We start from the raw sequence: 13,407 nt of genomic DNA on the forward strand, positions 1-13,407 counted from the left end.
AACAAGCCTGCAAGCCTTTGGCAAAGACTGCCGTGGCATATATTGCTTATCCACAAACTGCCTACGGCTCGCATTTGATAGCCTGGGTAAAACAGAAAGTAGGAGATTCGAACGACCGAGCGGTTGGTGCAGATCATACGCTGCCATGAGAGCTGCATTTACTACAGCGACTGTAACGAGCTTCCAGATTGGAGTTTCTCAACATGAGGGGGCTGCGGCGAGTTCAGCTAGTTGTTTCGTGCATGAGAGCAAGAATACCGACCAGCTCGCAGCGCTTTAATTAAAGCGGCGTGTCACATCATTCAGATCAGTGCCTACCGAAGCAACCTTCTTCCCCACGACTTATGGCTTGATGGACGGTCTTGATTGTCTATAATGGCTCCGCCCTCGTCATCTCATAAGCGGCTCCGTCAAACTGAGGGAATGCGATATTCTCCGCGGTAAGGATGCAGTACACCGGACTATCTTGCAGGCCTAACCAAAACTAGCCGGACACTCAAGGGCTTCAACATCATGAGCATTTTGATCTCAAGTCTAGTCATTATCATTTTTAACATGACGATGACGTTGATCATATTCTTGGACTGGGGGACCCCGAGCGGCAAACAACTGTCAACTATTTCAACAAGTGATTATGCTTACAACTTGCTTATTGCGTACTGCAGAACAATCTATCAAGCCCGATACGTCCGTATATACTCCGGCTCATGGATCACAAATGCCCGGGGGACCATCCTTTCCATGGATCACTTGGACTGACTTTAGATCAGCGGGAGCCTGATGATGAGCTCCACTAGCTCCGTCTCCGGCGCACCGCCTATGTCGGATTGATCCGATAATTACACGATGCCCGTCCATCTAGGCCGGCAACCCGGCTGCCAACCCGGTTCTTCAAAACGCAGCCAACACTGGTAGTCTTAGTTGCTGCCTACGTGCACAAGCGCTTTTCCCTCTTACAATGTGTCGGCAAAATGCTAGCTATCTACAGGCGCGTTCTATCCTTGATTTTTTAGATGAACCAATCATACGAAACCGATTGCACCTCCTATATCAATGCGAGCCCAGCGACCCCAAGTCGTAGAACATACCGCCGCCTACCAGTTTTCCCTCCGGGCTGGTAAGCCACAAGGCTCTAACAGATAATGACCAGCTAACGTCACCATTCGTGTGTTGCGGAGGCGCCCTAGCTGGTGAAATGTACCTGAGGTATTAATAGCTACCTACCTAGGTAAAACGAAGTAGCTAAAAATCAAGGCGTACATCAGTACTTCGGTAATCTTAGTCCCATCTTTTTCACTCGCCTCCAATCCAACATAAAACACACGTCGCGTCGGGCTTCTATTCTCGTTTGCCAAGTTTTATTACGCGTTTTACATTCAAGAGGCCCCGCCATATACGGTATAAAACCATTGCGGGCAGATGAGTACTAAGTAGTTAACGTGCGTGATAAGCGAGTCGTACAGACAAGCGAGACGTACACTCCAACTAGTTTTGGTGAAGCTGCAGGCAAAAATACGGTAAGAAATTGTTAGCCGACCTTAGCAATTTCTTAGCGTATTTTTGCGTGCAACCCCGCTAAAACCTGTTAGAGTGTACGACTCGCTTGTCTGTACGACTCGCTTATCACGTACGTTACACTTAGAGCCGCTTTGCCTACGTCCAAGATAAGTGTTAACCTGCCAAAGCATTAATCAATGTACCTTACCTAAGGTAGTCGATACTTTTGTGTGTGTGCGGTCATCTGTAGGATTGGACTCGGAGAACTTCAACGCCGTACTTGGCACTACCTAGTTACTTTTCGAAGCGAAGCTTCATTTACCTAGAGCGCCAACTTCGTTCTGACTTTAGTGGCGTGCAATAACAATTATACTAAACATTTGCCGGATCTATGGCCCTAGTATTGATCCTTTCCTACATATGTTTTCCTCGCAAGGCTACACGCAGTCGTAGAAAGCCGCCTTCTAAGGCGAATGGTACCTACTAGTCGCACCAGCCTTGGACATCTTTATACAGCGTCGCCTGCACAAGCCATTACACAAGGATTACGTCGGCGTTTCCAAGCAGTCTATCAACAAATGAGGATATGGATCTTACGGGACAAGGGATAGCTTGTTTACGTTTGTAGTGGTCAGGGGGGATAGGAAGGAGAAGAGATATAGAATACAAGACAGTGCTGCACATTTCCGAGGACGGAGCCGGAAGTATTTTTGGTTCTTGTTACGACCAATTTTGAGCCTTCTCGGCTAGAGTTGAAGCTGAGCAATTCCTAACTTCCTACGGCCCGGCTCTCGCCGAGAGCGCTGGTTTAGAGTGAGCAACGGTGAGTAAGTGTGAGTAACGTGTGATCAAGGGAGAGTAATATAACGGTGTGCGGTACGCCGCCAGGGTACGGGCACCTGGGTCCGTCTTAACATAACAGAAGATGATATGTGGTAAAACCGGAGGACTCGATTAAGACCCACTTAGGTGCGAGACAACAAATGAAGCGAATAAGATGTAGAGAGGAGAATGTAAATAATCGAGGAGAGAAAAATGGGAGACTGGAGGAGCCGTTGACAGAAGTCGCCTCGGTGGGCCAACTGGGGGGCTCTAGGGCTGAAACGCAGGCGGAGGATATAGCAGTAAACAGAAGAAGATTAGTACCTTTATATACTATAGACCCTCCGACCTTGCGTATCAAGGGTTCCACCCCAATGCCCTTTGCCATTAATAATATGTCTACGTGTTCCATCTCACCGGCCAAACTCTCACGCCTTCGGTAATTTGACATATCCAGCCCTTGTCCCCTTCAGAATATTGTGTCGTAGAAAGATGCCACATCGACAGACTCTCGCCCGTTGCGCAAAATTGTATTTCAGTCACGGGTCAGGATGCCGTACGTATCAACTGGGGGCCATCCCCGACAAGGTTACTGCCAACGACAGCTACGTATTTCCCCGCTAATTGCCGGTATCCGTCTTGTTGACGGCATCCTTTGCCTTATTCTGGTCCTTTAGCTCTTCGGATGCATTTGCCTCCTTCGCTTTCGCTCCCCGCTTCGCGCTGTACCTTGCGATTCCCATACCGCTGAGCATGTTGGCGAATGTCCTCAATCTATTTTTGGAACTGGCCTTAGGGGTGGCGATTGCCTCGTCTCGAGGCTTGTTGATCTCGCTGATCTGGGCCTAGTAACGTTAGATGGCGATAAAGGTAAAAGGGTAAGCATCGAGGTAAGGAACACGCGGCATGGGTACTTCGGTGAGTTTCCGCGATGTCATGATGATCCATCGATCTCGGTAGGCCTACAAAATGCGACATGACAGTCCAATTAGCCGATGTCCCTTCGGCGGGGGCTAATGGGAATGGAACCTAACAGACGGACCTGTATTCTGTACTCGTTGGGCTTGAAGATTCCATCTAGGATCTTCTTAAGTTTCCTAGGGTTGTTGTAGTTTGGCCGAACTTCCACCTCGAACCAGCCTTTAGGGGTGGGTTTTCCGAACATAGAGAGCGGTCGGTGATTGAACATCACAGGGATTGCAGGTGCTTGAATCAGTTCACCGAAATAAAATGGTTATAGAAAGTGAGAGGGTCGGTGTTAGCCCCCCGTAAGTGCTGACGTATATAAGGTATTTTCTCGCCCTTCACACGAGCGATGCGCTGGCCGGTTGCGCCGTGGTCATGTCTTAGATGTGGTTTGTTACTGAATGTCTGGAAATCACGTCGGGCGACATCTGCGCGTGGAGCAATCCACGTGACAATGAAGTGGCCGGTCTCTTGCGAATCCTCCAATGCTGGCACGCAGATGCAGTTGTTGTGGGTTTCTGGGGGTTGGCCCAATAGAGGCCGTGGGACTTTGGCGCCACGGCAAGCCACAAAGGTGGGCGGTCTCCTCTGACCACACCATCTGCGGGTTATCCTGCAAAGCGTGCAAGCCGCTCACGCCCAACACCAATGATGTTATCAAGTAAGACACCGGGGCGGTCCTGGATGCTGTCGGGGCTGGACAGCACTGGATTACCCCTCCCTCGTCCAGCCAGACCAGAGTCATGGACCGAGAAGACCAACCCCTTTCATTTTCCATCCTCTCAGACCTGATTTCCAGCGCGGAGTACACGCTCCATGCGGCACCATGGACTGGTCTCCACGCGAAACGTTCCTTGCCGCGGAAGGCCTCGATGAGTTCGAATATGGCGTTGAGACCGATCTACCACTAACCGTCATCCAAAAGTTCAACCCAGGACTCGACGATTCGGACAGTGGAATCGAAAGATTTGACTCTTCCCCCAAAGAAACCCCCCCCGAGAACCGCTCCTCGGAACAAGTCTATGAAGACTTCTGGAAACGATTCATGGTAAGCAGCATCATCTACGACACGTACGATTGCACTAGCCAGAGTTGACTGGAGTTAGGACTCACCTCTATTCAAGTATAAACCTGACGGCGCGAAGTCACGGCTCCCTTCCGGCCTTTGTATCTTGTAAGCTCTCCTTATGCCAGATTCGTCCACTGTCACTGAAATACGACACAGCTTCTGTCCTCGCGCCAATGATGTCTTCCCGACCATTCCGTCGGAACTTTCGGACCTGCCTATAACAAGAGAACAGTGGCAAGAAATCGTCACGAAGTTCTGCTTGTACAACTTGCTAGTCAAAGCCATCAGACAGAAACTCACATCGATCACCATCGCATCCTATCACCTTTCCGCGGAAGATCCTTACGGAGAGACGTCCGACACGCTGCAAATGTGTACGGTAAACACTTCGGTTCCCTCGGGGCAAAATTTTGCGTTATCGGCGACACACTTTAAAGATGCGAATTTAACCCTGGCCGTCATCCTAGGCGCCACTCCACAGCAGGTAGACAAGATCGAGAACCTGCTCGGCAACGCAGAGGAAGCCATCGGGCACCCCCTCCTCATGCTTGGCCTGTCGGCCGAGCTCATGTCGGATCTTTTGACAAATCCTGTTGAGGATATGCGAGACGGATGCATCCAAATGATTAGAAAGTCTCGAGATATGCTATTCGTTACCGGTAGAAAAGGAACGGAGTATGCTATGCAGGTTGAGGCCATCAGGTCCGACAGTTTATGGTTAGAAGAGGCAGTCAAATCTACGAAAGACAACCTGAGAAAGGCACTGGAAACTTACTGCCGGAGTCATGAAGAAAACGACAACGGCCATGACCCGGGAGAAGGGGGCAGCACGAAAAACGGCAGTACGAAACGTGGAAACGCAACCAATGGCGGCGACGAAAACAGTGATCACGAGCATATCAGGAGCTACGTCGAGCAGAAGATAAAGATGCGATTTCAAGATATCTTTCTCCAGCTCGACGCTCTCATCGCTGTGACCCGCATCTCAGTGCAAGACATGTCCTCCATGTCGACCACGGTAAATACGACCCAGACCCCGCTCAGACCGCACTTGCAGAACTGCAGCTAACTGCGTTATGGAGATAATGGCTGAACTGACTCGACGGGATGCTGCCGATAGCGCTAAAACAGCAAAGACTGGCACCCTGATCGCATTTCTCGCCATGCTGTATTTACCCATGACTTCTGTAGCGGTAAGAGTCTAGCGCTTCACGCGTAATACAGCTTCTAACCCGCCCCGTTCTTCTATCCAGACAATATTTGCCATGCCTATCTTCAACTTCCAGAACGACTGGAAGGATTGGAGATATCAACCAGTACCCGCAGCTGACCCTTCCGCTGACCCGGCACCTCAGGATGGCAGCACCGAAGCACACGCCCCTGTGTTCTCGGGTTATTTCTGGATCTATTTGGCATTCTCTATCGGCCTCACTTTTGTGACCATAGAGGGATGGTGGCGAGTTGCCGGCGCCGGGACGGATATTTCTCACAATCCGTCAGGGAATGGATCTCAGCTACCGCACTGGATCTTATACCCAGTGTGGCACCTCATCCAACCTCACCTGTGAGTAGATATTGTGTTTCTCGCAACCCCCCCTTGTTGTCTAGATGGCCGCTCTGAGATCGGAAGCTGACCACGCTGTGATATTGTACAGAGCCTCAAACCAAGGCGTGCCCGAGGCTGGTGGGCTCTTGGACGGATCATTGGAACTTTCGAGGAACTACTCAACCGACCCCCCGTCAGCTGAGACGCCATCTCCACATGAGGATCCTCGAGGTAATAATCAGGATACGGCCACTACTACCACTAGCGCATTGTTTGCCGTCAGCAACGTCCTGGAGAGCACAGAAAAAGCGACTGGGCCGTTCCTCCGTCGTATATTTACCACTGTGAGAAAGGCTCCCGCAGCAGGGGAGAGCCCTAAGAGTACTGTGTAGCTACCTATGCTAGGTAAAGGGTGCGAAGGAGATGAGTCTCTGACACAATCAGCCTTTCATGGTGGGACAATGGCATTATGATTGGTATTGGCGTTGACCTGGGCCGGGGATGCGCAGAGCCTGGTTGAAATCCGGGAGAAGGAGTGCGCGGGGCTCGGGATCGATACGATGAATTCGGGGATCAAGTACCATACCTAGGTACCTGACTGAGCGTTTAATTCGATGTTTGAAATAGCCACAATCTTGCGTAATCGAGATGCTTTTGCCAGCCACCTGAGAACTACTATATGGCCCGATGTAAAACCCCATTTACTAATACCCGCAGCTACTAACCCCTTTGTCATTTCGTGAACTTAGATTCACTGCTTACGCTCTTGGACGCGAATTGCGCCACTGCATTGCGGGATATGCATGGGAGTTCGAGACTCCGGACCAACCGCGTGGCCGCACTGTAGGGGAGAGAGCAGGACATAATAACCCAAACCAAACCAAGCAGGGAGCTTGAGCCCTTGCGTTATGATCAGGATGCCGGCGTCGAGGCGCTGCGCCGTTGATTTCATACCCCCACGTCACTATCTGGGGTTTCTGCTCATCTCCGGTTGCTTATAGCTTCCCTGTCTTCCACATCCCGTCATACATCAAGTACTTGGGTGAATTAACTGTCTTAAATAGTGAACACAATTGATATAAGGTAAGGTACCCTGCTGAATTGCAGAAAGTATTGTACCTTACGTAAACACAACCACACAGTTGCAATGAATACAGCCAATCCAGAGTGCAGTGTCTGAGTGTGTGGACCTAATTCCATTGGCCATTCTCCAATTGGCCGCCTCAGATATATATGACCTGCCGCACGGGCGACCCGCGCCGGCCAACGTCCTACAATACCTACTCACAACCTGGTTTCAAAGATACTCGATATCAAAGCTGAGCAACTTTTACGGTTGACGATGAGCCGCTACCAGTACTCACCACTGGAAAGCGATTCCAGTATTCGCCTGATTAGATTTGGTCCCTCATTGACCGTCGAGGGCGATCCCCTTTCTATTCAGCTCATCGAAACGCACTTGTACGACAATGACGGCTTTGAAGCGCTATCATACACATGGGGAAATATGAGCGACAAGGTGCCTATCAAAGTCGGAAACCAGATACTCATGATCACGCCGAATTTGAACAACTTTCTAAAGCGCCTCCACGAAGACGAGTTTGAGAAGGACCATGCAGCGGCATATTGGGCCGATCAAATATGCATCAACCAGGAGGACATCCCTGAGCGCAATAGCCAGGTTGCGCTGATGGCGTCAATATACCGTGAGAGCCGTAGGACTTTGGTGTGGCTTGGGGAAGCCGGCGATAGCGAGACGGCAGCACTTGATCTGATCCGAAACATCGATCGGCTGGGTATTACCAGAAACGATCCTCTTCACCTGGCCTTACCGAGTATCGTTGAGACCATTGAAGCACGGTTTGGTGAGTAACGTGTGGCGACACACTCCCCTCTACTGGAGTGTAAGTAAGGTAATTTACACGGCCGCCTGCTTACGCGAATAAGAGCTCGCGACGGATCGAACCGAACCCGGGCTCCTCAATTTGATGAACCGTGCCTGGTAAGAACTCATCGTTCTCTGCTAAGCATCCACGTGCCGTCTAACAGGCCAACCTGGTTCACGCGAGCTTGGGTTATCCAGGAAGTTGCCCTCGCAGTGGACTGTACAGTCCGCGTATCCAAGGACGTGTTTCGATGGGAATCAATGGATTTAACAATCCTTGGTCTCGCATCGGTCACCAAGAAGGCCCAAGGGACCCTGTCCGGAGCGTCGGTGCTTAAGACGATGGCCGCTGCCGCAATCCGTCACATCCAATACTGCAGAAAAAGTTGGATCAGCAAGAAGGCACAGACGCAGCACGACTTCCTCCAGCTGCTAGGACGTCTGAGTCCAACCATGGACTGCACGGACCCCCGGGATCGCGTCTACGCATACTTGTCCCTCCAAGGGGAACAACGAAATCTTGAGGCTGACTATGCATTAACGGTCGAGGACGTCTTCATCAAGACCTCGGCCGCGCTTGCAGCAGCCAGTAAGCGCCTAGATATATTTGCTTACACACGGTATCCGCCGATCGGGCCTGGCTGCGAAACCTCGCATGTACCCTCATGGGCTATCGACTGGCGCATGCCAAGCACAATGAGCGGGTTGGCCGGAAGCGCTGGTTCAAGCTTTCGCGCCAGCGGCGATTACGAGTATAGTCCGACCCCGCCGGAGGACTGTGGTCGGGTATTGCGAGTCCGTGGCAACGTAGTCGATGTGCTCGATGTTTTATCGACGGGGCATGAGTTTCCGAGAACCGGAGACCCCTTCACGCTGATGAAATGCCTGGGCCGCCACCGGATTTTCGAGATGGCGTTACACCTATACGCCGGGCAGGACACCCTGCTGGAAGCCGTGCCCGAGGCTGCACTGTACCATCGGGCAGTCAAAGTTTTACTCTGCTACGATCGAGAGCTTGACGATACCGACGGGCAGTGGGACGAGCAACTTGAGTCAGCCCTGGGAATCCTGAGAGTGCACGAAGCTAACCCAGGAAGGCACGACTACGGCGGTGGCGGATCTGCCGGGTTTGAGAGCTCGGTGGCGCTTGGAGATGCTCTGCTGCGACGGTTTACGAGCAAAACTAACCGAAAGTCTGTCCGCGCGTTTTACGCCACGCGGCATAGAAAACTTCTTGGGCTGTCGCCGCCCCTTTCACGGCCCGGCGATCTAGTCTGCGTTATTCACGGCTCCAGAACCCCCATCATACTTCGAGAGTCCTCAGCTGGACGTTTCCGGGTTCTGGGGCAGTCATACCTAGAGGACTGGATGTACGGAGAGAATATTTGGTGGCGTGAGGATGAAGCAAAAGTGTTTGAGCTAGAATAGGCCGTCTGCTGCGAATCCGTCAGGCGGTGGATATTACCGAGAAACATGATAATGTCAAAGAAGCTGGATTACGTTACCTCCAGCAGCTATTGTATGCTTTTGAATCCGCTCTACTATATAGAGCTACGTTCGACCGTCCCACCAGCCACTGTAGCCCTCCCGTGCATCAAGCTAGTCGGGAGACTGGGGGTTATGCTCTGCAGATTACCTACTCATAGGCGTAAACGGAATCCCTCGTCTATATTATTCCGTTCCCATACCAACGTTGACAATAAAGAAAAAAAAAAAAAGACACCAATTAGTAGGGAGAGGGCGTGGTTGACACGTTTCAGCCGATTTTGAAATCGGACCACTTATTTCTCGTTTCTTCCACTTCCTCTACCTCCTTTACCGACGTCTTGTAATGCTTTAGACGGCGGGCCCTTCAGGAGAGTATGGCGTTCCCGAGAGTTCCTGATCTTAGAATCCCCTTGCGCGACCCGGTACGGCGGGAGGAATTGCCGCCGCAAACTAGGACGTACTAGGCCTTTTTTTTTGGCAGGATACTCTGTTGGGGCACCTTCAGGAACCCGACCAGGGCGTTCCCAATTGTAGCGACAGAGATACTAAGAGCCGCTGCGGATGAAAAAGACATGCCATCGGGCTTTTTAGCCTGCAGACGGCAGTCGCGCAAACACTCTCGGCGAAGACCCCGATCCGCGGAGACACTGGGTGCGTGGGTGTGGTGGCAGCGCAGACACGATCACCGACGATGGAAACGTAGCACACAACGGTCCCGGCACAGTCACTGCTCGCTATGGCCCCTCAGTCGCCACTTCACCGATAAGCTTGACATCAACGGGGTTGACGGTGACAGCCGCCGGTGGGTTTCTGGGAGCAGAGGCTGGCTGGTAACGGATAGTGAGGGGAGCGGACCCGACGGCGTGGGTCCGATCCGAGATTCGTGGCGGAAGAATACCATCAAGCTTTGATCCGGCGCCAGGTACCTATGGAGGCCATGTTTGTCAACTGAATCAGCGAGCTCAATACCGCTGCGGAAGCCTGTCTTCGCCGTCACCACAGGTGTTGGCATCGGCGTTGAGGTCGGGGCCAGGGGTCTGATATCCCTATGTGGACCAGTCGGATGAGCTACACGTAGATATCTAGATATCCCGATTAGGACTGGCGTTTCGACACTAACTTAAGGTTGTGTCCCCTCACGCTAGATATGTGGAGACGTACGTAGTAGGGCTGAGGGACAGCGCCAAGACGTGGGACGGCAAGCTTAGAAGCCAAACACACTACACTACGTGTAGTGCTGTACAGGAACAAGGTTCTAGGGACTAGAGGGGAGCTCGGCGGCACGGTGCGGACTCATAACGGTTGTGGCTGGGTAGCAGTACTGTTAGTACACTATCCGCATAAATGATTCATGAATGTGCTGCAAAATGGGGAGCACACCTAGCATGGGATGGCCTGCTCTCTCGGTTGACGGCATCCGCCTAGCCGTGTTCTGGTATAACTTTCTGGGGTTTGAAAGGTTACACCTAGTGCAGGTGAATTACGTGTACAGTACCAGGGAGTTGCTGGGGGTCTGACGAAGGAAGTGCCAGGTGGGAGGTTTGATCGTCTTTCAGCGCTCGAGTCACAAGCCACTGCTGCCACTTTGGCCGCGTCCGCAGCACTGGGGTTCATAGACAAGGGCAGCTGGGACAATAAATCGCAATATTTGCAGCTACTGTAAACAATGCTTGGATATCGTAGCAGCCCCCCCCCCCCCCCCGGGGTTTGGCGTCTTGGCTGGACAGTAAACCATTCAAACCCCGTAATCTGGTAGCTTCATTATACGTGTTGGTCAGCATGAAGTGCATTGCAACTGGACCGGAAGAGGTTATAAAAAAACAGCCAAGGAATCACTGCTGGCAATAAATCAGACGTTGTCGACGATTTTTCCGCCATCGCCTGCTAACCCCTCTCACGCTAAACCTCGACAATGTCGTCTCTAAAGGAGCTCTGGTGGGCGGCACGCCACCCTCCCGCGGACCCTCAAAACCTCTCCTTCAAAGACAAGGCCGTACTCGTCACAGGCGCCAATTCTGGGCTGGGCCATGCGGCCGCTATTAAATACGCTACGCTCGGCGCGAAACCGCTGATCCTGGCCGTACGGTCGCAACAGAAGGGCGAGGAGGCTAAGGCTGCCATCATCCGCGCGACGAAATGCCCCGTCGACATTTTTGTCATTGAGATTCTCGAGTTGACGACGTTCGCATCCGTCCGAGAGTTCGCCGAACGAATCAACCAACGTATGCCCCAGCTGCACGTTGTCCAGCTTACTGCTGGCATTTCTACCCCGGGCTTCGGCAAGAGCCCTGATGGATATGAGATGGCGCTACAGGTGAACGTGCTATCAACTACCCTCCTAGCAACTCTACTGCTGCCCAAGCTACGCGAGACTGCTGCCGCCTCGGCCGACGGCTTCGTCCCCTGTATATCCTTTGTTAATAGTATTGCCCACCTCGAGGTCAAGCCGGAATGGATTGCTGAAGGCGAGACGTTGATACAGCGGCTGAACAACGAGTCGAAGTTTGACCAGGTTAGCCAGTACTACCTAGTTAAGCTGGCCGGCATCTTTATTGTACGGGGGCTAGTGGAGCGCCTTAGTGGCGACCGGGTTGTCGTCAACGCTTCGTGCCCTGGCATGTGCAAGACCAATATGGGCCGCAATCACCCGCTTTCGCAGCGCATCTTCATGGCCGTATTCTACCTGTTTCTTGGCCGGTCAGCTGAGCAAGGCAGCCGGACGCTGGTCAGCGCTACCGGTCTTGGCCGTGAGAGCCAAGGAAAGTTCTGGACAAACGACAAATATCTACCGTAAGTAGCCTGCGCAGTTACACTAGCGACTTCGCTGACAATATACCTGTAGGCCGAGCCAGTTTATGGAGAGCGAGCGCGGCAACGACTTATACCGGGAGACGTGGCAGGAGATACTCGGAATCCTCCGCCACCATGCGCCCTCCGGCGAGATTTGAATCGAGTAGGGCTATGGGAGTGCGCTATATCGATATCCGCATGTAGAGCCGCTATGCGCTCCTTTTCTTTTTCTTTTTTTTTTTTTTTTTTTCTTTCTCTTCACCAGGCCCCGAGTGTCGTTGCGGATACAATTGTCGTTTTCAATCTCGATATGGGCTATCTTGAGCTCTAATTCTGCCGGACGGGCCCTCCATACTAGCCAAACTGCAACGTCAGCAGCAGCCATCGGGAAAAAGAGTCGACTGACATGATTGATGCGGGCTCTTGCCGAGGGTTGTGGCGGTGACTAGTGAGACGGCGTCCCGCAGGGGATATGCTTCGCGAGAAATGAATGAGGGTTGATGGCTGGGCGCGAGCCGCGGCAAGATCCAAACCTAGTGGAATTCTTCTTATGTCTCCTACCTTCCGTTCCATTTAGCGGGATAGTACAGGTGGCCGTAAAGTTTTGGTCTGAAGATGTTTTATTTTCTCGCAACTGGCCTTGAGTTTGATTAACAAATTGGAGCTCTTTAGTGTAGGAGACGAAGGGTCCGTGATCTTTGCGCTCGGTCTCTAATAATCATAGCAAATATGCCCCTGAAATCTTTTGCGTTGCGGAAGGAATAGGCTGTACACGAGGTAGCAAGCTGAGCCCGTTGGTACTAGTTTCGTGCGCTTCAAATAAATTTTGGAAAATCTACGGTTGTAGGGCTGAGTCCTGTGTGGTTGTTTCTGTCTCTTTGCAGAGCAACTGAGGCCAGTGCCTTTGGAGCTAGCCTATTGTAAGCCTCGAGGTTCTGATAATGGGGGAGAAGAGAGAGCATTGCCTCTCTGACCTTGGATTTGTTCCCGTATATGGTTTCTGCCGGGAGGTATATAAGTGGGACGGAACAGCGCACTCGACATAGGGAGGGTTAGAAGTAGTCTGCTAGCGTCTATAGAACTACAACGTACTATAATACAGAAGGTTGATGTCATGTGACATGCACGCAGGGTCCGAAACTGACCGAGTGATGAGGGATGACATCACGAATCTGAGTATTAGAACACGGAGGTAGTCCCTCACGGGAATTCAGCTTCTGACCGCCTAAGGAGAAGTCTCCTGTCATGATAGCGGCTGTGTATCATAACTCAATTCCTCTACGAATCGTAGTTGAACCATGTATCTGCCTTCAGCATTATTAGGAATAACCCCTGACGGTTGAT

The 13,407-nt window shown here is 51.8% G+C and overlaps 4 protein-coding genes across 4 annotated transcripts; 3 read left to right on the forward strand and 1 right to left on the reverse strand.

Moving 5' to 3' along the window:
- Positions 1–2,939: 2,939 nt before the first annotated feature.
- On the reverse strand, positions 2,940–3,484 carry MFIFM68171_01473 (uncharacterized protein; the record flags this gene model as incomplete). The annotated part of the gene is made up of 2 exons (XM_071056895.1): positions 2,940–3,164; positions 3,362–3,484. The coding sequence occupies 2 exons, from the start codon at positions 3,482–3,484 to the stop codon at positions 2,940–2,942; spliced, it is 348 nt and encodes a 115-aa protein (XP_070912996.1).
- A 627-nt stretch (positions 3,485–4,111) lies between these two features.
- On the forward strand, positions 4,112–5,922 carry MFIFM68171_01474 (uncharacterized protein; the record flags this gene model as incomplete). The annotated part of the gene is made up of 5 exons (XM_071056896.1): positions 4,112–4,333; positions 4,392–4,459; positions 4,511–5,372; positions 5,491–5,547; positions 5,608–5,922. 5 exons carry the CDS (start codon positions 4,112–4,114, stop codon positions 5,920–5,922), a joined length of 1,524 nt encoding a protein of 507 aa, XP_070912997.1.
- Positions 5,923–7,242: 1,320 nt separating this feature from the next.
- Positions 7,243–9,213, forward strand: MFIFM68171_01475 (Heterokaryon incompatibility protein-domain-containing protein; the record flags this gene model as incomplete). Its single annotated transcript, XM_071056897.1, has 3 exons — positions 7,243–7,765; positions 7,848–7,902; positions 7,950–9,213. The coding sequence occupies 3 exons, from the start codon at positions 7,243–7,245 to the stop codon at positions 9,211–9,213; spliced, it is 1,842 nt and encodes a 613-aa protein (XP_070912998.1).
- Positions 9,214–11,185: 1,972 nt separating this feature from the next.
- On the forward strand, positions 11,186–12,221 carry MFIFM68171_01476 (Retinol dehydrogenase 14; the record flags this gene model as incomplete). The annotated part of the gene is made up of 2 exons (XM_071056898.1): positions 11,186–12,063; positions 12,116–12,221. The coding sequence occupies 2 exons, from the start codon at positions 11,186–11,188 to the stop codon at positions 12,219–12,221; spliced, it is 984 nt and encodes a 327-aa protein (XP_070912999.1).
- Positions 12,222–13,407: the final 1,186 nt, after the last annotated feature.

The sequence above is a fragment of the Madurella fahalii genome, assembly GCF_045866475.1.
Source record: "Madurella fahalii IFM 68171 DNA, scaffold_1, whole genome shotgun sequence".
Lineage (NCBI taxonomy): Eukaryota > Fungi > Ascomycota > Sordariomycetes > Sordariales > Madurella > Madurella fahalii.